This window comes from Sparus aurata, chromosome 18, assembly GCF_900880675.1.
Source record: "Sparus aurata chromosome 18, fSpaAur1.1, whole genome shotgun sequence".
In the NCBI taxonomy this organism is placed as follows: domain Eukaryota; kingdom Metazoa; phylum Chordata; class Actinopteri; order Spariformes; family Sparidae; genus Sparus; species Sparus aurata.
In genome coordinates, this window is record NC_044204.1 from 18,200,204 (window position 1) to 18,222,106 (window position 21,903).

The 21,903-nt window shown below is 40.4% G+C and overlaps 2 protein-coding genes across 2 annotated transcripts; both read left to right on the forward strand.

Moving 5' to 3' along the window:
- The first annotated feature begins 1,550 nt into the window (after window positions 1–1,550).
- On the forward strand, window positions 1,551–5,727 carry eif4ebp3l (eukaryotic translation initiation factor 4E binding protein 3, like). Its single transcript, XM_030397335.1, has 3 exons — window positions 1,551–2,029; window positions 3,865–4,041; window positions 5,139–5,727. The coding sequence occupies exons 1-3, from the start codon at window positions 1,894–1,896 to the stop codon at window positions 5,165–5,167; spliced, it is 342 nt and encodes a 113-aa protein (XP_030253195.1). The 5' UTR covers window positions 1,551–1,893; the 3' UTR covers window positions 5,168–5,727.
- Window positions 5,728–11,459: 5,732 nt separating this feature from the next.
- On the forward strand, window positions 11,460–20,807 carry LOC115569149 (cysteine-rich and transmembrane domain-containing protein 1-like). The gene is made up of 3 exons (XM_030397090.1): window positions 11,460–11,652; window positions 15,987–16,279; window positions 19,733–20,807. Exons 2-3 carry the CDS (start codon window positions 16,006–16,008, stop codon window positions 19,834–19,836), a joined length of 378 nt encoding a protein of 125 aa, XP_030252950.1. The 5' UTR covers window positions 11,460–11,652; window positions 15,987–16,005; the 3' UTR covers window positions 19,837–20,807.
- Window positions 20,808–21,903: the final 1,096 nt, after the last annotated feature.

Consider the following 21,903-nt stretch of genomic DNA (forward strand, 5'->3'; position numbering starts at 1 on the left):
ATTGTATTCTCTCACACCTCTGTTATAGTCCTTTCAATCTTAGTATATACCTCCAGTTTGTTCATAAATGAATTACAAACAGTACATCCCACTGTATTCAGATGTCACATGCATAGACCTTTAAACAGTGTCCCCACTGTAGTCCATCGATGTCGCCCTCAAGTGGTTGGGAAATAGGAGTGTAACTTCCTCTTAGGAAACAAGGAAGGAACTGATAACACAAATAATTATTTAAAACAAACACTGAATTGCTTCAAATATTATAGATAATGTTCGAACTATAAAGGACAAAATATTATCGTGCATCACCTCGTTATATCAACATAGGCACTTACTACAGGCTGTAATAATAAATGTGTTGCAATCGATGTGCAGCTGTGGTTTTGTTCTGCGTGAGAAACGTGCTCACTGTTCCACACATTGAGACGCCAGCAGGGGGCACTGTAGTGGAGTGAGTCCACGAGGCGGAGGTGCGCGTGTTTTGTGAACCAGAGAAGCCCTGGACACCAAGTTTCTCTCTAAAACACTGTATTTTAACCCATTCAACCAAACATCCATTTAGTGTTACATTGGTTGTATAGTGCAACCTCCTTGTTTAGCTTCATAAATGCAATGTTTTCTTATTCTTAAACTATGGATTATTATTCTCATGAAGTGAACAATCTCATACAGTCAGGTCCAGAAAATGTTTGTGTGCATCTCCCCATAAAACATTTCTTCGAAAGCCCATTTCTGCCAGTTAAAGAAAAGAAAAACTATAATGAAAATGTAACCTTGATTATGTGATGCGATGTAATGACACCAGAAATTGAGATCCTGAGAAAAAGTAATAATCATGAGATAAAAGCCGAAATGAAAAGTCACGAGACAAAAAGTCATAAATATGTATTTAAACGTGGAAATGACGACATAACAGTTTACTTCTTTAAATCAAATCAGATCAAATAAATTTTTTTCATGACAATCACATTGCCTCAATGGGCTTTACCATTTGTACAGTGAATGACATCCTCTGTCCTAAGACCCTAGAAAAAAAACTCTTTCAACGGGGGGGAAGAAGATAAAAGAAACCTCAGGAAGAGCCACAGAGCAGGGATCCCTCTCCCAGGACAGAAAGACATGCAATAGATGTCGCATGTACAGAACAGAATAACAAAATTACAGTTTACAAGTTTTATTGACTGAATTTCTGATAGAAATTGACACAAACTTAACACGTTTCTTTTTTTTCGTGTCATAATTATGATATCTCATAATTTATATATATTTCTTCACCTCATAATCTTATACATATTTAATGGCAATGACTTTTCATGTCATAATTTTGACCTTTGAATCTCAAAGTTATGATTTTTATTTCACAATTCTAACTATATAGCTCATAAATTCCAACTATTTATTCGTCATTTTCACTTTATATTAAATCGTGTTTACTTTTTATTTTATTATTCTAACTTTTTATCTCATTATTATGATTATGTCTTTATTTCATAACTTTTTTATACACTGTCACCGCCCCCACGGACTGTGCTGTATAAGAAAACATTCGGCCCACAAGCCCATTGCCCCACCACGTGTCTCATCGCTCTTGCACAAAAACATCACGAGTGGCTGCTGCAGCTGCGATGCTACACATTACCACCATCTATATATACAGCACATGGTAGCTACTTGTAGCGACGGACAACACCGAGCCCCCACCTTTGTGTCTGCAACACTTTTCCACTTTACGAGTTAAAGTTGTGAAACTTTAACATTAGTTGTAACGTGCTCACAACTTGGAAGCCATTTTTTCGTTGTTGAAGGCTGTCAGCGAGTGTTGCAAAGGCGAGTTTGAGGACTTTTAAAAACACCAGTACCCCTCCACCCGCAGTAGCAGCAGCAGGAGCTAGCATGTCGACCGCCGCCGCAAAAGAAGTGAAAAGCTGCCCCATCCCGACCAAGGTGCTCACCCTGAAGGACTGGTCCCAGCTACCCGACTGTTACAGCCAGACACCCGGGGGAACCCTCTTCTCCACCACGCCTGGAGGTAAGAACTGTGGAGACGCACAACTTCCGAGCGCTGCGTTTTCTCTCTAAGGACTATCATTTCATATTTAGTTTGTTTTTCGTTTTGTTTTCTGTTACACTTGGAAGAGAAAGTTAGCTTGCTAAAGCTGTAACTCAACAGTCGTGCATACGTGCAAATATGCAGCTAAACAAGTTCTCGCGAGACGCTGCAGAACAATACACACGAATAAAACAGCTGACTAAAGTTTTGATTAAAAGTTGACTCGAGCTCGAACTTATATTGGACCAATCATATTAAAATGCAAACAACTGTGAAACAAAAATAGGATGCACGTGGATACATGGTTTTGTTGCTCATGATGGCTGCAGCCCTCCTGTTGTCAACAAGTCTGCTGTTGTCTGATGATTGGACAAAGCGAACCAAGGAAACCAAGAACTGAAATCATGTAGTACTTTCCCACTGTAAGTAGTGTGGAGTGTAGTCAGGATTTTGTTTTTACTCTTCTTTTTACAATCGAATCAATACGATTGTAACATAGCCATGTATTTTGAAATTTCTAACATTGACAGAAATATTGAACATGCACATTTAAAATTAAAGTGTTTTTTTATTTGACCCTTCCCACACACGCTGAGGTTCTGATCCCACAGTCAGCCACTTGCTGCTGCATCAAAAAACACTGACTGCTAAACACAACAAGAGCCGTCTAACCCCGTGACTTGGGGTTTGAAGATGGGTGTATGTGACCAGCTGCCAGAGCAGCCAAGCGATTGGCCTCTGCATTGGTGGAGGAGTTGGTCCCGTCCTATCCGTGCTGCTCTCTGCCATGCATTTCAGGAACTGTAGAGAACATTCTGTACAAGTTGAGAAGGAGGAGGGAGAGGAACTGTCTAATGCATGGGGAGTACGAGCAACATGTTTATCTGTGCCACAAAATTGACAGTATTGATGAACACAACATGTGTTGAAGTTGCACAGTTTTTGACTTTTATTCCACTTTGCGTGTAGCACATTTCACTCTACTGGTTTCATGCCATGTGTTGCCCCCATGTTTTGCGTAACTGCCCCCTACTTTAATCTAGCCTTGCAATGCGTTGCTTGCGTTAAAGCATGCATTCCAGCCCCCCTTCCTCACCCCACTTCTTTCTCTCTCTCCCCCCTCTGCTTTGGTTCCCTTTGTCCAGGATGAACTGCAGCTGTTACATAACATGTTTTTCCTTGTCGAGGGGTGAAGCATATACTGTACGTGACAGTTCAAACTCCAATAAAAATATCAGCAGAGCACTCCTTCACTCAGCCATGTCCTGGTCAAACTTATCACAAGACTGCCTTTATGATACTGTTTGTGTTTGGAGTTGGCCTAAGTCCAAATGGCAGATGTAATGCGTGCTTTTTTTTTTCTCTTTTTTTTTAAAAGATATCTTGAGAAAAGCCACCCTTGAGTTGATGCATACCTAGGCTTGTTCCTTCTGCGGTCAATGTTAAAGCTTTTACTCACATAAAAACAAGTGGCTTCAATCTCATTTCAGTCTCTCCCCTGGCTTCAAAGACAGAATGTTTTGTGCTCTGATTTCCTAGAACTTACTGCAGGGACAGCCTTCATCCCTCCCCTCTGTGCGCACACTGAACCCTCCTTTCCCCTCTAAAATTTCCTCCTGTAGAGGGTAATGATATTTAACGCTGCAGATTTGCACTTTGCAGAGATTCATAGGTCCAACTAGGCCCTCTTTTGATTGTGATATTTCAGCATTTGGTCTGTTGTCTGTAACAACAACAACAACTTTTTAGGAAGTCATATTTAATGTGTGTTAAATGCAGATCCAACATCAGATTTTGTCTTTTCAAAACCACAGGTACCCGCATCATCTATGACAGGAAGTTTCTGTTGGATTGTCGAAACTCCCCTATCGCCCGGACCCCCCCATGCTGTCTGCCCCAGATCCCAGGGGTAACAGTACCTGCTACACACCCCATGGGCAAATTGCAAGATCTCAAAGAAGAGGCAGAGGAGGAAGAGAAAGACATTGCAGGTAAACATACCAGTACTTGGTTCTTGTTTTCTCTTAGCTTGACTAGTTTTACACACACTCCGTAATGTCTGTGAACACATATAGACATCTGTACCATAACGCATAAAAAACAGATATATTGAGCTTTTTTTAAAATGAACTTCACAATGCACAATTTTTAGCGTTATCTAATAAGAGAACAACACATATTACGCCTTTCCTTCTCACCATGCTGCTCCCATGAACTTGCAACCCTTTTGTTTTCCACACTGAGTCGTCATGAGTATTCAACATGTGCTAATGCAGCAGATAGGTGCAGCATGTGTCTCTGCAGTGCTATGCCTACATTTTTGCAGCATGGCAGTTGCGCTGTGTTGAGGACTGGGTCAGGAGTGCTCAGTCATTATCGGCATGCACTAGTTGAGTCTTTCAGGGGCCGTGCCTTCATGGAAATAACAGGCTTTCAAAACTAGGCCAGTGGCTTAGTACTGAATGATTACTATATGTTTCATACTGCATAAGATGGGAAATCTCGTTTTCAGGCTGTTACTATCAGCTGTTAGTTTGTTGTTGAGGGCTGAAAGATATCAATAACAGTAATGTAGCAGCTATACCATTTTACTGACGTGTCTGTATTCTTGATGGCCCTCTCCGGAGGATATAATGCCATGTTTTGAGATAAAAGAGCTCATTTTGGCAGTTGTTCTCTTGTGGGGCAGCCTGACCCAAGGTTTGGGCTCATGGGCAAGTTGAGACAGCTAATTTATTATTGAGTGAAACCGACCAAACATCAATCTGTCTCTCTCCATTCCTTCTGTCAAACCAAAGACCATAGGGATTAAGGATGACCCCCTTTTTCCCCCTTACCCCCTTGTCTGGGTTGGTAAACACAGGACATTTCATGCCGTTTGGATTTGTGAGCTACACCGTTTTTAGTCTACTGTTTATTTTTTCTCTTGACAGTTAGGGTTGATAAAGTCTGCACTCTGTGTCCTCTCTGTAGTCCGTTGAGGTGTGGTTGTGCTTGGGTTGCAAATACAAAACTTTTGCTGCCAGCTGACTGTCAGATATCTTCCCTATTAATCTTTTAACCGTTTCTTCTCTCCCTTCTTCAACAGATGACAACCAGTTTGAGATGGACATCTGAGCTCAAGTACTACCTCCTGTGGAGAGTTAATAGTTAAAACACCTCCAAGGTCATTACTGACTGTAATGCATTGCATATAAAGCTTTTTTTCACCTTTTTTTTAAAATAAAAAGCTTTTTGTGAGGAACCAAAAAGAATGGAAACGTTAGAAAACTATAGGATGTTTTTGATCCTAAAAAAAGTATGTTAAGCAAAGAACTGGTATTATGGGTTGATTTGGTTGCTCACTCACTTCAGAGCTGCAGCAGGATTTGAAAAAATCCATTTTGATTTAGCTTTTTTTTTTATCTTTTGTAAATAAGAAAATTGTACTATGTAGCCTATTTTTAAGTTGGGGAATATGAGATGATTACATTACGACATGTAGAGATTTTCACTGCAGGCATCAGTTAAGTTTTGTTGTATTTCCCCAGAAACAAGGACGGCTAACTTTTTTGTGATAGGCAAACGCGTGTCTCCTAATAACTGGGGCCGTGCCTACTGAAAATCAGCTCCTACTGTTTTGTATGGAAGAGAGATGAAATGTGAATAATTTCAAATAAAGGCTGTTCCAACAGTCAGCAATCGTGTGTTTGTTTTTTATTTTTCTTTATTTAAAGGTTACTCTGATAAATGTATACATTTTATTGTTTACAAGTCTTGGGGAGTACTACTGCCTCTTGAAAAAAGTAGTATTAAGCTGTTTGTGGCTTTCGAGGAAGCTGCATGTCATCAGATAAACTGCTTCCAGTGATGTCACTCAGTTATGTTGTTGGCAGTGTTGACGCCAGGTTTTGAAATGAAGATGAAAGTATGGAATAAAAAAGGTGATGTGACAGAATTAGTTCAGCAGTGTTGTAGGAGTACAATGGAAGACCAGTGGACTGCTTTTCAAAACCTGGTGCCTACATTGCCCACAATGCAACTCACTAGAGGGAACTTATTAGATTGGATGCAGCTTGCTCTAGAGCCACAGAAGGCTTTCTATGTGGAAAATTGATGGAGATACCCTTTAAATGTATATCACATTCTATATTAAGTAATGTTCACGACTAGAGCCTACCTGTATATTGGTTGACTGATATTTGCCTATTGCATACATATCGTAGCAGAGTGTATTGTCCCACATGAAAACAGTTTTTGTTTTATTTTACAGTTTATAATGCAGAATAATAAAATAATATTTGGGTGATATAGAAGTGGTGTCAAATATATTTATGTATACTATATTATGTATATATGAAAAGTTGTTTTTAGGTCATTTATGACATTTAAAACTCCCAGTTAAGTTAACTGTTTTATTGTACTATAAGAGTATATGAAGAATATAACATTTGTTCACATCGGAATATTTTGTTTTGTTTCGTCTTTTATTGATGTGTCAGTGTAGTCTCAAGTCTAATACAAACCGTTATGTAATATTTTCTTGCCTCATTTAGCTGCATGCTGTCAAGGAGCTCAACCATGTGCACATTAACCACTGAAAATTGATAACATATTTATATATATAGTGGGAAACAAAGTCTAATTTACTTCTTAGCCGATTAATTTTTGTGTTTTTTTTGTTTTTGTTAAAGTTTCCCTCAACTGAATTTGAAGTTTCAAATGTACGTCTTTCATGACATGAAACTTTTAAAGCTCTTTGCATATGTTTTATAAGAGTATACAGGGTAAGTCTGTGCTCAATGTCTGTTCAAGCCTGCTTATTGTACGGTATACACAACAACAGAGCTTCAGAACACCTTGTGTAGTGAAAAAACAAAAATCCTAAAGGTTGGGCTCTTCACGTGTTGCATAACCATCTATGTATGGAGTGGGATCTGTCTGTGCACTGCCCTAACACAGCCAGACTGTGTTGAATTGATTACAATTATTAAGTAGTCGCCTCAGGCGGATTTATTTGCTTTAAGATAAATCATAAATTTATGTTGCTCAAGATAGAATATTGAACACTAACTTATCTTAGTGGTGGTTCTTATTGAGTGGTTAATCACATACGTCTCGTTAATAAAGATGTAGCTAAAGACAAGCATTTTCAGATTTGTTCAGTGGATTCAGACCATTAGCACACAATAGTGAAAGGCTGAAGGAGACTTAGCCCTGTGTGCAGTGTGTATTAGGCCTCTCACTCTATCCACAGGGTCAGGTCTACATACAGTATGCCTGCCTGTTTTAGACACTTATCTGTAGATTACACGAGCTGAATGCAGGAGCAGGCCTGCTCCTAAGGAATGAGTGCAGCTGCAGCCCAAAGACAAGCCAGACATTAAAACCACCCTACAATGTAGGGGTGGCATGTGGGGTGTGACACCTGCTGGTATTTGACCAGGCAGTCATCTCAAATATGTAATTGTGGATTTACTGAGAATATACTGTATGGCTTGTGCTGAGACAGATTTGGCCACAATAGATAATTGTTTCAGCACTGATGACATGTCAGGGTATATCTTCAGTAGTGAACAGAGAACAGATAACCAGGTCCCTCTGCGTCATGTATGATGTGGGTCAGTCTGCACAGCTGTTCTTATCCCACGGCCTTGCAGATGTGACAGAAACTTTGATTTGCATTAAAGCTAATTACTGGTTTTCGGATAGGAGGCTCTGATTTATTCACTTTATTTGAAACAATAAAACTCTGAGCAGGTTTACCATGTGCTCAGTATTTGGTCAGTTTCATTTCATAGACGCAACGTTAACCTGCTGTGAGCCACAGTGCGACTGTGCCCTACTGCAAACACCTGATCGACATGGGACCAACAGAGGTACAGAACGATAAGATAACTTTTTGCCAGAAATCAGGGTAATGCTTAATCAGTTGACATTTTGTGTGCACTTGGCTGTTTTTGTAAAACGTGCCTACTGACCTGCATGTACTGTTTGAACAAGTGTGTGTTTGTGTGTTCGTGCAAGGAACATGTGAGAAGAAGACCAGGTGACTAAGAGGAACGGCACATGATCCCGTCATGTAGTTTTGAGGGATATCCTGTCTGGCAGACATGGAGATATGAAACTGAAAATAATACACAAATACACTCCGTATATGTCATATGCACCATGATTATTGGTCACTTTAATTTGATGTAAACCCCATGTAAAAGTCACCGCAACGTCAAATCACACAGGCAAATGATTTCCAACACATTGTAATCTCTAGTTTTTAATTAGCCTTGAATTTATGAATGGGATTACAACGAGAAATGTATCCAGAGGTAATGTATTGGCTACAGTAGGAGGTCCTTGCTAGTACATTTTTTTCAGTGAGCATGTGACATTGACACATGAGCATGTCAGTAACTATCTGGACAAGGTACGTGTCACTGAGCCAAAGGTGTCTGCAACAAAACAAGTATTTCACACTGCTTGTTTTAATGTCTAGATAAGCGATGCATTGTATAAACCTCCATATTGTTAAAAGAGTACACAGTGCTGTCTAACTGCATCACACAGATTACGTTGAATCCAACTAATGTCCATGAATGTGTAAATCTGACACGTTTCTTGTTTCTCATATAAAGCCGATCAATGGTTTGATTGTACTTGCATGAATCTAATGTTGTGTTGGAAAAAAAACAAAAATGCCTTGTCGCACTATAAGCCACTCCACTCCAGACGACCAGCCTCCGAGTTTCAGTGAACTCTGGTTAACTTGCTCCATTGCCCTTTTCCATAAACAAAATATCCTCCGTCTGCATCTCCTTCCCCCCTGCTCCCCCTACACTTTCTACTGTAAGAGGGTCGGCTTGACTGGTAGACGAGGCTCTATTTTTGTCATCCTGCTCCCGTCGAAGCCTTTGGTGCAGGCTCGGGCTGAATTGCCGGGGTGACGATGTAAACAGACACTGTAACACACAACCTGTTTGATCACATCTATCATGGCAGGGAGGGGACAGGGACTGAAGTGGACCGCGTGTTTGTCTCATGTATGCACACACACTCTCAAACTTTAGATTTACATTTCATTTATTTAAACATTTACACTGCAAGAATTAAGCCAACTTTTTAAAACAGTCACTTTTGTTAAGTCTGTTTATACCAGTGAAATAATACTAAATTCCTTGATCACTGCTGCTCTCTGAAATTAAAGTCACAAGCTGCTCTTTGGATTATGCTAGATTCATATACAAGGATGTTCAATGTTGGTTCAACCTGTTTAGCTCCTGTTGGCGAGGTTTCAACGAAGGACAGTGTATTGAAGTTTTGAAAGTATAAAAAATGAAAAGAAGAAGAAACACTTTTGAACTGTCAGCTTAAGCTAGGTTGAAAACAAACCATGGCTTTGTTCACTATGCAACAAATATATGCAGAATGACAAGGCAGAATACGCTGATTTACCATGTATTTGGCTCAATCTTAGGATAAAGCCTATGGTGGCCGATGGAACAGCCCGGTTGCCAAGATACGTCCAGGGTTGACATTCGTACCCCTTGTGGCATATCACATTCACATTAAATGCTTATCAGCCGCCTTTCACATCCGGAGGCGGAGGTGATGGCTGCCAAACAGCATCTCTGTACTCTACTGTAACATACTCTACCATGTACTGCATCTGTCAAAAGTCAGGTCCTTGTTTGTTGGGGTCACCACTGATCTACAACTCTGTCTGTTTACATAGCTGCCTACTATACATATTCATTGTGCAAGCCTCATCACATGTTGCTTCACACTCTGGTATCGCCTTGCAGAATAGAGACCATTTCCTTTTAAGTTCCACTGTCAGGGGCAGCTGTCATGTTGGCTCTCTGCTGCTATGCTACTATATTCATACTGAAGTCATGTAATGTCATGTTTGATGGAGGAACTGAAACCAAGTTTCACAGCACTGTCTACCAGCTATATGACTCGTCGTATGTGTGCACGGTACATATGCATGGGTGTGTTTATCTGACAGCTGTAGTGACTTTGTACTTTACAGATTGATAATATACATACAAATCTTATCTCGATCTCATAGAATACGATACTTGTAAAGTGGTAAAGCAGCTGAAGCCCGATTATTATCAAATATTATATAATTATTTAACACTTACAGATGGAACTCTGCAGTATACTGAGTACTTGATACTTGTGGCATATTCTGCTGATAACACTTCTTTCCTTAAGTAACATTCTGAATGCAGGACCTTTGTTTGTAATGGACTATTTTAAGTGGTGGTGTTGCCACTTTTACTTTTCTTCCACCCCTGGCTTTTATGTGCTGCATATGTATATGCACTATATATGTGTGCACGTGCACTTCAGCCTGTCTGTTAGGCGTCCCGTCGCCGCTCATCTAAAAAGGAGCACTGACACTGACACTGAGTTAAAGCCCAACATGTGCAGAGAGGCCCCTGAGCCATAGCTCTGGCTTGACATAACAGAAGCCGAGCAGGCTCACTCAGATATAGGCTACTCTGCTGTGAAGAAAAACAAATCTTAAAAATTGCTCAGACATAGTGTTTGGATGTTATAGACCCAATAATTGCCATTGACTGCATTAGTTGAAAGGTATTCAGTCTCCTTTCTCTTAAACCGTCCTTAAAATGAAAGCTGAACCTTCCTCAACAAAGCTTTGTCCCATTATTATTGTAACACTCTTCCTAAGAAAACTATTCCAGTCTTGAAAGTGTTTGGCTGACAGAAAAAGATAGTTAAAAACTATACATTTAAATCAAGTGCTCCTCGTGTGCTGGATGTACAGTGGAGGGTTTTCTTTGAGTAGCAGGTGTTGCTGATCATTACATTTCCCTATCAAAACTAAAACACAACAAATGTCAAATACCTAACAACACAACATTTACTCAACCGGTCGCCCTTTAAAAAGGCAGAACAGCAGCCGCCAGCAGTTAAGAGGAGAATAGACTGGGAATAGACTGACATCTGCTGGGAGAAAACCAACAATACACCCAAACTGGTCTGCTGTTAATGTCGTGGATGAAAACGCAATTATGCAGTAAACAGGATCTCCAAAATTCTTGTTAATTTTTATACACACGTATTTGTTTATCAGCTGAAAGTTTCCAAAAGCTTATTAGAAATCTGAAATCAAATTCCAAGGGCGAAACAAATACGGTCACTAAGCAATGATTAACGTTTATTGGTCATTCAACTCAGTTTATTGGTCACCCATCTGGGCTACCCTCCCCCTCCTCTGTGTTTCCTCATTAACGGAGTGATAATGTAGGCCTGTTCAATCTTTTATCAAGTCAGGTGATCAGCAGTCAACGCTTTTCCCCCGACGTCCCTCTCGTCATCGCTGTGGCTCGTGATTGGATGCACCGAGCAGCGGGCAGCCGCTGCAGCCAATCACGGCTTCAGCTGCCCTCGCAGCACTCCCCCGTGCGTAGGTTACAAATGACATCACGTCCCGCAAGCCGCGATACGCACGGGGTTTCTTGTGACAAGAGGGTTGCTTATTGCGGTAAAAGAAAATAAAAAAAATTAGCGATAAACAGTGAAGACGGGAGAAGTTTCTTTCTCAGCTGACATCGCTGCTGTTTACCTCACACCAGGATAATATTTTTTTAAAGGTAGGCTCTTCACTCATATCAGTTACTTCTCTATTTTAATGTGTTTAGGAGCCGAGTCATCATTAACTTGGGGGGCTGGAAAAACCTAAACAGGACTACCGTTGGGGGTTGTGGCCTGCAGGGGCCACTTCCCTTTTTAGAAGCTTTTAATATTTCTTAAACATTATATTGATAATAGATGATGTGAAAAATGCACCTGTTTGCTACTACTATCAATGTAAATATTCATAGGCCACTAATACGTATGAAGGCTAATATGGTGTTTTAGCTAACACACTAGCTTAATAGCTAGTGCAATCACGATGCGATCTGTTAGTTTAGCTTGTGGCAACAAAGGGTTTTTCTTCCTGTACCGTGAATAGTATTTTTTGTGGAATCAGTTTTTTGTCGCGACTTGGCTCTGGTGGGGTGTCTTCCTATAAACCCATTATTCCTGCGATGTCTCCAGATGTGGAGAAGGTAAACAGAGATCTCCAGGCAACACAGCTGCATGTATAGCTCAGCCTATGTAAGCACAGTCTCAATTAAATGAAGCTCTTTTGTCTCTCTGTAAACTAGGCCAACACAGCCTTGTTCTGTACACCTGCCTGAAGAAAAAGGCTCTAAAGGCCATACATTTAGGGATGATTAATCATTTATTGTATTAGTGTGAAATATTTCTTCTCTTACCTTTTTAAATGTTGACATTAGATGGGGGCAATTTAAGTGGTACATTTCCTGTTCAAGCTTCTATATAGTTCTCCCAGTATCATTAGTATACTATTAATCTATAACCACAACATTGGCATTTACTGTATATCAGCCTAACCACAGTTGGGACTGGCACCACTGAGTGGGTTTTACAGAGTTTAATTTAGATGAACTTGATCATGTGCCCTGTTGTGTTCTTTTCTTAGCCTACAGAGGTATCATTTTAATTGAATTTCTCTGTTTTAGAGGCTTTTTTATATTGTTAATTGTTTAATGCTCCTATCGTAATCGCACATTAGTGAACTGACTACGCCCTTTCACTCCTTATGTCAATATTGCTATTTGGTACTAATGGATTTAATGGATTCAGAGACGTGTGTTTGTGTATTATCACCATGATTATGTTGTGGAAACATTGTCTTAGCTTACACAGTCCGACGGGGGAAAAACAAATGACACACATGCAAATGAACACACTTCTACAATAAGAATACACAAATACTGGGTAGCCTTTATATGCTGCTGGATACATCCTTATTGGTTTCACATTACTGGTTATTTGTAAGCTCCCTTTGAAAGCAGTAAGGTAACACTCTCTCGTCACACATGAGCTAAACAAAGGTGAGACAGCCATCACAGAAGCCTTCCTGTTAACAGTGAGAAAGAGAGATGTGTTGTTTTACCACTCCTCGTTGCCTAAAGGTACAAAGAAAACAAATCACCAGGGACTACTGTGCTCTGTCTGGAACACGGTAGCCATAGTTACAGAGGCCTTGCCATCTGTCAGTGGCTTTAAGGACGCGTTCAGGTAAAGAGATGTCCAACCATCTTTTTAAAAGTACTGCACACAAAAGGCTATTGCTGATGTTAAAGCAGGAGGTGGTAATTGAAACATTTCCCTTTGGGTTTTTTCAACTTACACTGTGATTGTATTTAGAAATAAGGTGGGGGTGACCCAAGAGCCAACCATAAAACTTGTTGGCTCAGTAATATTATTTAAAGATCATAGAGATTAAAAACATTGCTGTTATACTTTGAACCCAATAAATACAATGTAAGTTTTTCCAGCAAAGATAACAAGTGTTACTAATGCATTGGAATGTGTTATTTATCTACCAGTGCAGGAAATGTCTCAAGACACGATTCGGTTTACTGCTACAGCTACTGCATTGCTTTATTAGAGGCAGGAGATTGGATGTGGGTGGAGTAGCGGAGCAGAAAGGACTTGGAGTGCTATTTGGATGTTTATAGTGTAAATGCACAATGTGACTGAGGAATCCTGGGAGGCCTAGCAGTTTTCCATCTGGCTCAATACCCTTAGTAATGTCTGTTCTACATGAGCAAATCCAGTGAAGGAGGCTAACACGAGGATAGTGGTGGACCCGGACCTTATAAGAAGCTATAGTTGTCGGGAAATGATAACTTCTTACTTAATAGGTCTAGAGTAGAAAATATAACCTTCAGACACTCAAGTGATTGCAGAAATTTATTGCATTTATTAAATGGGTCAAACATTAAAACAGATAGGTGGCAGCGCCAGGAGGAAGAATTTCGTAAGTCTTCTTTCCCATGTTTATCTCCCACAAACTATCAATGTGTGATGTGTGATGATTTGATATTCACACTTACGCATTTGTGTGTCTGTGTTTCCAAGTAGAAGGGAAAACCAAGTGTGAAAATTGTTAAGCACTTCCTCTGGACAAGCAACGCAGTCTTAATTTACATTTTAGATCATGTGACTTAAGTGCTCCTCCTATGCTGGAACTTGAGGGCCTCTTGGAGGGGCATGTGATGTGATGAAGTACATTGCCAAAGAAAAATAAAATGTCAAATACCTTGGCCTACACATAACCACCCAAGTAAAACAATGCATTGCTTGTTAAATGCCAAAACAGCAACCACCTGCGCATCTGAGAAGAATATACTTGAAACAGTCTGACATCTGCTGGGAGAAAACCAGTAATACACCTCTCCCAAACAGGTCTGCTGTTGTATGGTGAATAAAAACCGAATGATGTTGTTAAACAAAAGCTTTCCAATATGTGTTAAATTTTAAAAGATATTGATATTTTATTTAATGTTTTTCACAAGTTTCTTCAAATCTGATGTGGACCAATTCAATCTTGTATCAAATCAGATAATCAGGAGTCATCACTCTGGCTTGTGATTGGACGCCATAAGCAAGTAGTAAGTTGTCGCAGCAGCCAATCACCGTCTTTGGTTGCTCCCTGAATCCCCTCCTCGTGCCCCCCGTGCTGTAACCTACAAATGAGATCAGGTCAAGCTAATGGGATACGCATTTTTTCCCATTGAAAAAGGTCGGCCAGAAATAGTGATAATAGTGATTGGACTGCAGATGCAGTAGCGTCAACATTATATTGATAGTCCTTCCAAATGTAGTAATGTTGGTGCGAAAATGTACCAATAATACTCCCAGTATTAATATTCATAGCCCATTAATAAGCTCCCAATAAATGCAAAGCATTAAAGTTAAGCTAATAGCAAGCTAGCTTAATAGCCGAATTCTAAACAATGTTAGGCTAAATGTAACTTGAGTTTGTAGTAACAAGTTTTTTCTTGCTTCACCATAAATTACATATATTTTTGTGATACCAGTTGGGCTCAGTTCATAAGGTTGCTTATGTGTGTGTGTGTGTGTGTGTGTCTGTGTGACACAGTTGTGGTTCTGATTCTTCCTAATTAGGTCCAATGGGGTGTTTGTCTATACACCTATTAGTCCTGCCATGTCTCCAGACATACGGAAAGTAAACATAAGCTACCAGGCTACAGAGCTGCAGAGCTGCAATGGACAGCACAGGAAAACTAAGTGCACAGATACAACCAGTACAGGCTGGTACAGCCACTGCAGTCTATCCTTCTCATTCCCATGGTTCAATTGATTGGCCTCACCCTGTACATTGTGAACCCTGCTTCTCACAGCATTTGTAAAGCCTGTGGCTAAACAGTCAGATAATGGAACTTATCTGTGGTAAGGCTGATGTGGGTTGGTATTGACCGTTCACTCACAAGACGCCTTCAACCATAAAATGATGTCTTCCCTGTGTGGCTGTGTAAGCTATGTTGCCATATAAGACCGCAAAGACGTTAAATGATGCAAGACATGTCGAATGATTACAACGCACACTAAGCCGTCTTTGGTCTGGGAAGCAGTTGCATCATTTTATTGCCTGTCTGATAATGTTGTGTTCTTGTATCTGGACCCATAGGAATTTGTTAGTTAATGTGACTCTGGAGGGTGAATAACATGCACAGATACACACACACACACACACACACACACACACACACACACACACACATTTTCCCACGGTCCTCACAATACCACAGGTTGTTCTTATTCTTATTAGATTATTACATCTCTAACTACATAATTTAATTGTGGTACATTATCTATTATAAGCTTTCTACACTGCATTAAAAAGATAAAAGTTTTCCCTCTTTTATAATATGTGACACGTGGCACTTACTGTAGTATTGACTTGTACTATTTTGTATTCTCAACTGGCATTGGTGAAAACACACAACATAAACTGTCTTTACTGTAGTTGTTACACTTAGTAGACTATTTAAAATGAGAAAAATGCAATTGTTTTACATCATCACTGCTTTTTCTTGTCATTTAGGCCTTTCTCCACACCAAAGATGAATTTTGAGCAGCCCCCTCCATACACAAACAATGCCCCCTCAGCTCCAGGCTACCCAGGCCAGGGCGTACCTCAGGGTTACCCTCCACCGGTGAACATGGCACAGCCAAATCCAGCTTACCCTAACTACCCTCCTGGACCAATGGGACCTGGAGGTCCTTATCCTGGCCCAGGACAGCCTCCTTATCAAGGGTACCCTGGACAACCACAGTATGGCTGGCAGGGGGGACCGCCTCCTGGGCCTATGTATGGGGAAGCTCCCAAAAACACAGGTGAGTGGTAACACACAACAGAGATTGGTGCAAGTGCGCACGGTATTCAGTAATCATGTCAAATAGGGCTGCACGATTCTGGAAAACATGTGAATCACGATTTTTTTGCTTAGAATTGAGATCACGATTCTCTGGCACGATTTTTTTCACAAAATGTTTATTGCACTGATGAACTTGAACAAAACAAAAAAAAACATTGTAGTATGGCAGAGGCATACTACTATGCCTCTGCCAAAGCAATGTTTTTTTTGTTTTGTTAGTTCTATCATTGGATGAGAAATGATTTTTTACAAAAGTAAAAAAAAAATTAGTCTCCAAGATGAGAGGGCATCCTCTAATACCTCATGTTGTACAGTGTTTACTGGGGCCGTAGCTTTGGCTAGGTGATATGAGATAGCTGCTGTGATCCGCTTTCTAAAACGGAGGCATAATATTCTTCCTTTTCCAAAAGCCGCCTCAGAGGTAGGCGTAAACATGTGACGTGACGTGAAGCCCGAAGTTGGGCTGCGAACAGTTGACAACGAATTTGTCTTCAAAATAAGAGCTTTACATTGCACCCCATTGGAGTTTAGAACTGGGTTCTTAGCGGGGGGCTTTTAATTTGAAAGTAGCGACAGTTCCTAGCTTGTCGCTACAACAACAAGCTAGAGATCCAGGAGACGCTAGCATCTCCCGGATCTCAGCGGCTGTCCAGTTGCCCATCTAGCAGTCGAGGCGGAAATAAGTGTACCGTCCGAGGCAGCAAATTGGCGGACCAAAACAGACCCCCAATTTGCCACCCTCTGTCTAAAACCGCGGACCTAGCCGTCAATAGGATGGGCAGATTGGCGGCTTGCTGCCCTGTCTAAAAGCGGCTTCTCACTCACTCCTTCCAAACACTTAACTGCAAGTGGGCTTCAGTTTTACAAGATAATCTGAACAAAGGTGGTGGAATTTGCTTTGTGACAGATTCACACATCTTCTTAGCCTAACCAACAGCCCAAACACTAAGATATTCACTTTACTGTAATGTAAAACAAGGACCAACACAAAATCCTTATGGTTGAGCCTCGAACCATCAGGCTTTTCTGCTAAAAGAATTACCGAAATTTCCAAATGTTTCTCAAAAATATTTGCCCGCGATTAAGTTATTGTAGTTGTCTGTCTGATCATTTATACGACTGAGACTGCAAAAATGCCAAACATTTCAGTAAAAGTGTAAAGTCAAACCAAGTTAAAAGAGTAACTTCTGTATTTCTAAACCTGGACCATATTTTTGTGTCAAAGTGACTGATGGGGACAACAGTTTTTGAGAATGGTCCGGTATTGAGCGAGATCACTGCAGCTGCAAAGGAGGCTGCAATGTAATTCTTCATGGCGATTGCGCGCTGTCAATGTATGTTCACTAACAATGCTTGTTTTTGCCATTGTTATAGGTGTCTGACAAGTAATAAATTATTGCTCATATGTTCTGCAAAAACATTTTTCTTGCCAGTATTCAACAGCATATCATTCATATTTGAAGCTTTGTAATCCATCTCAAGCTCATTGGTTTTGCTGATAATGAGTTTTAGGCGGTTGTTGCATCATGTGCCAAAGCTCCTATCAGTCTTCTGTACTCCTTTGTAAAACTAATTGAACACAGCATCTTTTTCACTGGAAACTGTTCGCTGGACTTAGTTATACATGTCATATTATGGTATATGAGTCTGGACAGACATGGATGTAAACAACAACTTGGTTGTGGAGGCATACAACTGCACAACGGAAACCCTAGTATGAACTGTGAACCATACAGAGATACTCTAGTGGAGTCCCAGAATAAAATAAAAAGCTGTAATAGAGTATAATACGTCCACTTTAAAACAAGTAGTGAGGAGTGACTGCCCTCGTCTGTGACTTTAGATAAGAGTGGCTGATCAAACGAGACTGCTCTTGAGAACCTTCCATTGAGTCATTTTGATCGTGACACTTTTAAATATTGGCCAATCATTAACCAGTACCCTATCATATGATTATCAGAGTTCAGTCCATGTAATGAACAGCTGGTCAGCAGGGTTGGAACAATTCTTGGGCGACTATATTGGCTTTTGCTGGTTGTTTTTTTCTTTTCGGATGATTTTTGTTTTATTTAATGATCTGCCACGAAAGAACGACTGAAAGTGATAAACGCTTATTCTGCAAGCTTACCCAATAGCACTAAGGTGCCAGCCACAGCAGAGAGAGGCAGCAGGGAGATGCAGCTTGTAGAGCCAGAACATTTATACATCTAATTTGGTGAATTAAGGGTTTCTTGTGGCCAGACCAGATTAGGTGATTTTCGGAAGCGTGAAAAGACTAACAGAGAATGTTTTGGTGAGTTTTAAAGAAACTTTGGAACCAAAACAGTGGCTCATGTGTCAGTTCGCTAGCGGCAAGTGAGTGAAAGGAACTTACTTTAAAGACATGGTCTTGTCATTACTGAGGTATTGGGTACTCCCTGCCCTCTACGTGTGTTGCACACACCAGAATGGCACTTTTCGAGTCTACCGATTACTCAGAGCACTTCACAATACTTCACACATTCATGAATGTGGCAGAGGCTGCCATGAAAAACCTGCTCATTTGGTGCGATACACTGCGTCAAAGCTCCCCCTGACATGCTCACCCAGTCACACACACAGCCACACACCAGTGGAACAACCATCGGGAGCAGTTTGTGGTTTAGTATCTGGTTCGCAGAGGATTTAAACCCCCACCTTCTGATTTGTGGAGGAGCCCCTCTATCTACTGAACCACGTGTGCAAATATATCAACAATCACTGTTTGTCTGGCTGCAGGTGGCCGGTTGGAAAATTTTAACATGTCACCTAACCCTGCTGGTCACCTTGGCAACACAGTCACCTTTGTCATGAGTCACTGCACCTGGTTGTTAAAGGCTCGATGAGAGTGTCCCTTCACATGAATGATTAATCACCAACACATGGAAGGGGAGATATATTTGTTCAGGCCTGCTGTTTGTGTTGATTTTTTATATATATATATTTTTTTTTTTTGAACAGATGGTGACGTTCACATATGGGTACCACATCCTTTACCCTGACTCATTTAGACGTATTGACCGAAGGTGAAGTAAAGGAAAGCACCTTGTTGGGGCATGGGAGTGTGTAGCTCTGAAAGCTCTCATTTTATTGGTTTAATAATACCTCAAAGCAGTGTTAATGTTACTCAACTGGAACACTGTCTGATAATGGCATTACCATGGTGATGTGCCTCCCATGATGAACGTAATTAGAGGAAAATCATAGCAGCCATGGTTACACTTGAACTCACTACTGAAGACTTGATGGTGTAATTCTGAGAATTATCTCTGGCTGTATGCAATTCCAGAAAAAGGAATCACTAATTGCCTTTTTTAAATTTGTCCTCCCTTCCTCTGTATACCACCGCCTCAACTCTTTCATGACATGTTTCTTTCTCTTTTTCTCTCTCCAGTGTATGTGGTGGAGGACAGGAGAAGAGACGACACAGGAGACACGTGTCTGACAGCCTGCTGGACAGCTCTGTGTTGCTGCTGTCTCTGGGACATGCTCACATAACGTATTCCCCAACTGTTCACTCCTATTACCCACATGCCCCCTGTTTCTGTGCCTCGAATCCCATTGCCCTCTCCCCCATCTGCCTTAAACCTCGCGCTTGAAACTACCCTTCTATTTCCCCCTTGATGTCTTTAGCTGGTCTATAATTATAATCTTCAATCCCCCCGTCTTGATGTGAAGCCCTCCACACTGACTGACAGACTGACCCTGTCTGGGGGCTACTCTGTAGCAGCTTGTAACTGAGCTTCTATACATAACCTGAATCTCAGGCTGCTTATATAATCTCACACCAACACACAACATGCTCACACACACACACACACACACACACACACACACACACACACACACCAAGGTAGATACACAACAACACATACACACATACAGTGTATTTTGATCTCAGGCACAACTTGTGTGAGGCTCTTTGGCACTTTATGATGATTACCTCTGTAAGATACAATTCCTGCCTGCCCTTTCAATCATCTCTAACCCTCCCCCCCTCAGCTCTGCTACTTCCCATTGCCAAGGACAACCCCTTATCCTGCACACTCCATGCCCCAAAGTCCACTGAGACCCTGGCAGCCAATGAGCCACAGGGTGCTCTTAGGACCCTAATGCTTGAAATGTAACCCATTCAATTGCACAGAAGCTGTTTTTTGCCGACGTTTGTCTTTAAGTAAAATCACATGACAGTACATGGAATGCATTTTTAACGAAGACAGTGATTTATGTTTGATTACTGTTAATGTTTGATGGCCTCAATGTTTCATTTTTTCATGGCGATCTTGATGTGAAGAATTATTCCAGTTTTATTTTTATTACATACTGTACCTTGCAGATAAGACTGAAAATATGAACCAACATAAAAGCAGTGATTGCCTAACAGAAGAAACCAAATGATCTGTCAGATGCCTTTTTTGCTTTGGATGAGATTCTTGCATTAAAATAATTTATTATCCCATGAACTGGAAGGCTTTGTCATTTGTGTTTATTTGGGGATTGCAGTATATGTGTGTAAGTGGGGTATGTGGGAGGTTAAAAGAAAGCAGGGAGTATAGATCAATTTACTGTAGCTGCCATGTCCTGGCTGGATCAGTGTGACTATTTATAACACAGCTGCTGGTGCAGGATGTTGGTTACAACATGGCTGCCTGCCTGATGCAATTCACAAAAGCTACTTAATACTTACACTAGTACAGAGGGGAGTACCGTACCCCCCCCCCCCCCCCCCCACTCCATAAATCTGACAGGAACAGCTACTAGTTAAGATTTTACATTCAAAACAAAGAACTACTTCATAAATTATGATGCATTGTTATAGATTAAACTACCCAACAGTATATAAATTAATTAAAATTAACCCCACCAGAAGTACTGATTAGGTTTTAACAATGACAGGCATCATTCTATCTAATCATAATCAGTACTTCTACATTTTTTTTCTGGTAATACTGCTGTAAACAGAAACTTTGTTCAATTGGCCACTTGGGGGCAACCGAACCAAGTTTTGAACACAACATTGACATGATTATCACCCTTAAGTTGAAACAGCCACGTGTCAGCAAACTTTAACATTTACACATCCAACAAGATTAACATTTTACCATTAATTTGGAGAGCTGTTTGGGGTCCACTTGGTGAATGTACGTCTGTTAGTCACTCTCCTTTTAGCTTTTTTGTTTAACCACGTATGATATCCACGTCTTGTCTTTCCTGTGTGGCATTTTCTGTGCCTGTTTGTAAATTGTTATGTTCTTGTTTCTGCACTCAGAGGAATTCTTGCTAAATGCTGAATTACACACACAGGCACACACACGTCTTCCCAGAATAGATACACTGTTCTGATATCTCACTTTCATTGAAAAAAATGTAATTAAGGTGCATTTAAATCTATAAAACAAACAAATGTAAAATAACATGTAAATAGGCCTGTACAGCTTTGTGATATATTTATATATGAGAGTATTTGAGAATGAGAAAGAGTAATAGATTTGAATAAAAATATAAATTGTGAAAATACTAAGAGGTAAATAAGAATACAATATGCAAGTATTTATAAATAAAATA

Coding starts and splice junctions, on each gene's coding strand:
- eif4ebp3l (XM_030397335.1), top strand. CDS start 1,894: ATGTCGACCGCCGCCGCAAAAGAAGTGAAAAGCTGCCCCATCCCGACC. Junction 2,030..3,864: donor CTTCTCCACCACGCCTGGAG/GTAAGAACTGTG, acceptor TCAAAACCACAG/GTACCCGCATCATCTATGAC. Junction 4,042..5,138: donor GGAAGAGAAAGACATTGCAG/GTAAACATACCA, acceptor CTTCTTCAACAG/ATGACAACCAGTTTGAGATG.
- LOC115569149 (XM_030397090.1), top strand. CDS start 16,006: ATGAATTTTGAGCAGCCCCCTCCATACACAAACAATGCCCCCTCAGCT. Junction 16,280..19,732: donor GGAAGCTCCCAAAAACACAG/GTGAGTGGTAAC, acceptor TTCTCTCTCCAG/TGTATGTGGTGGAGGACAGG.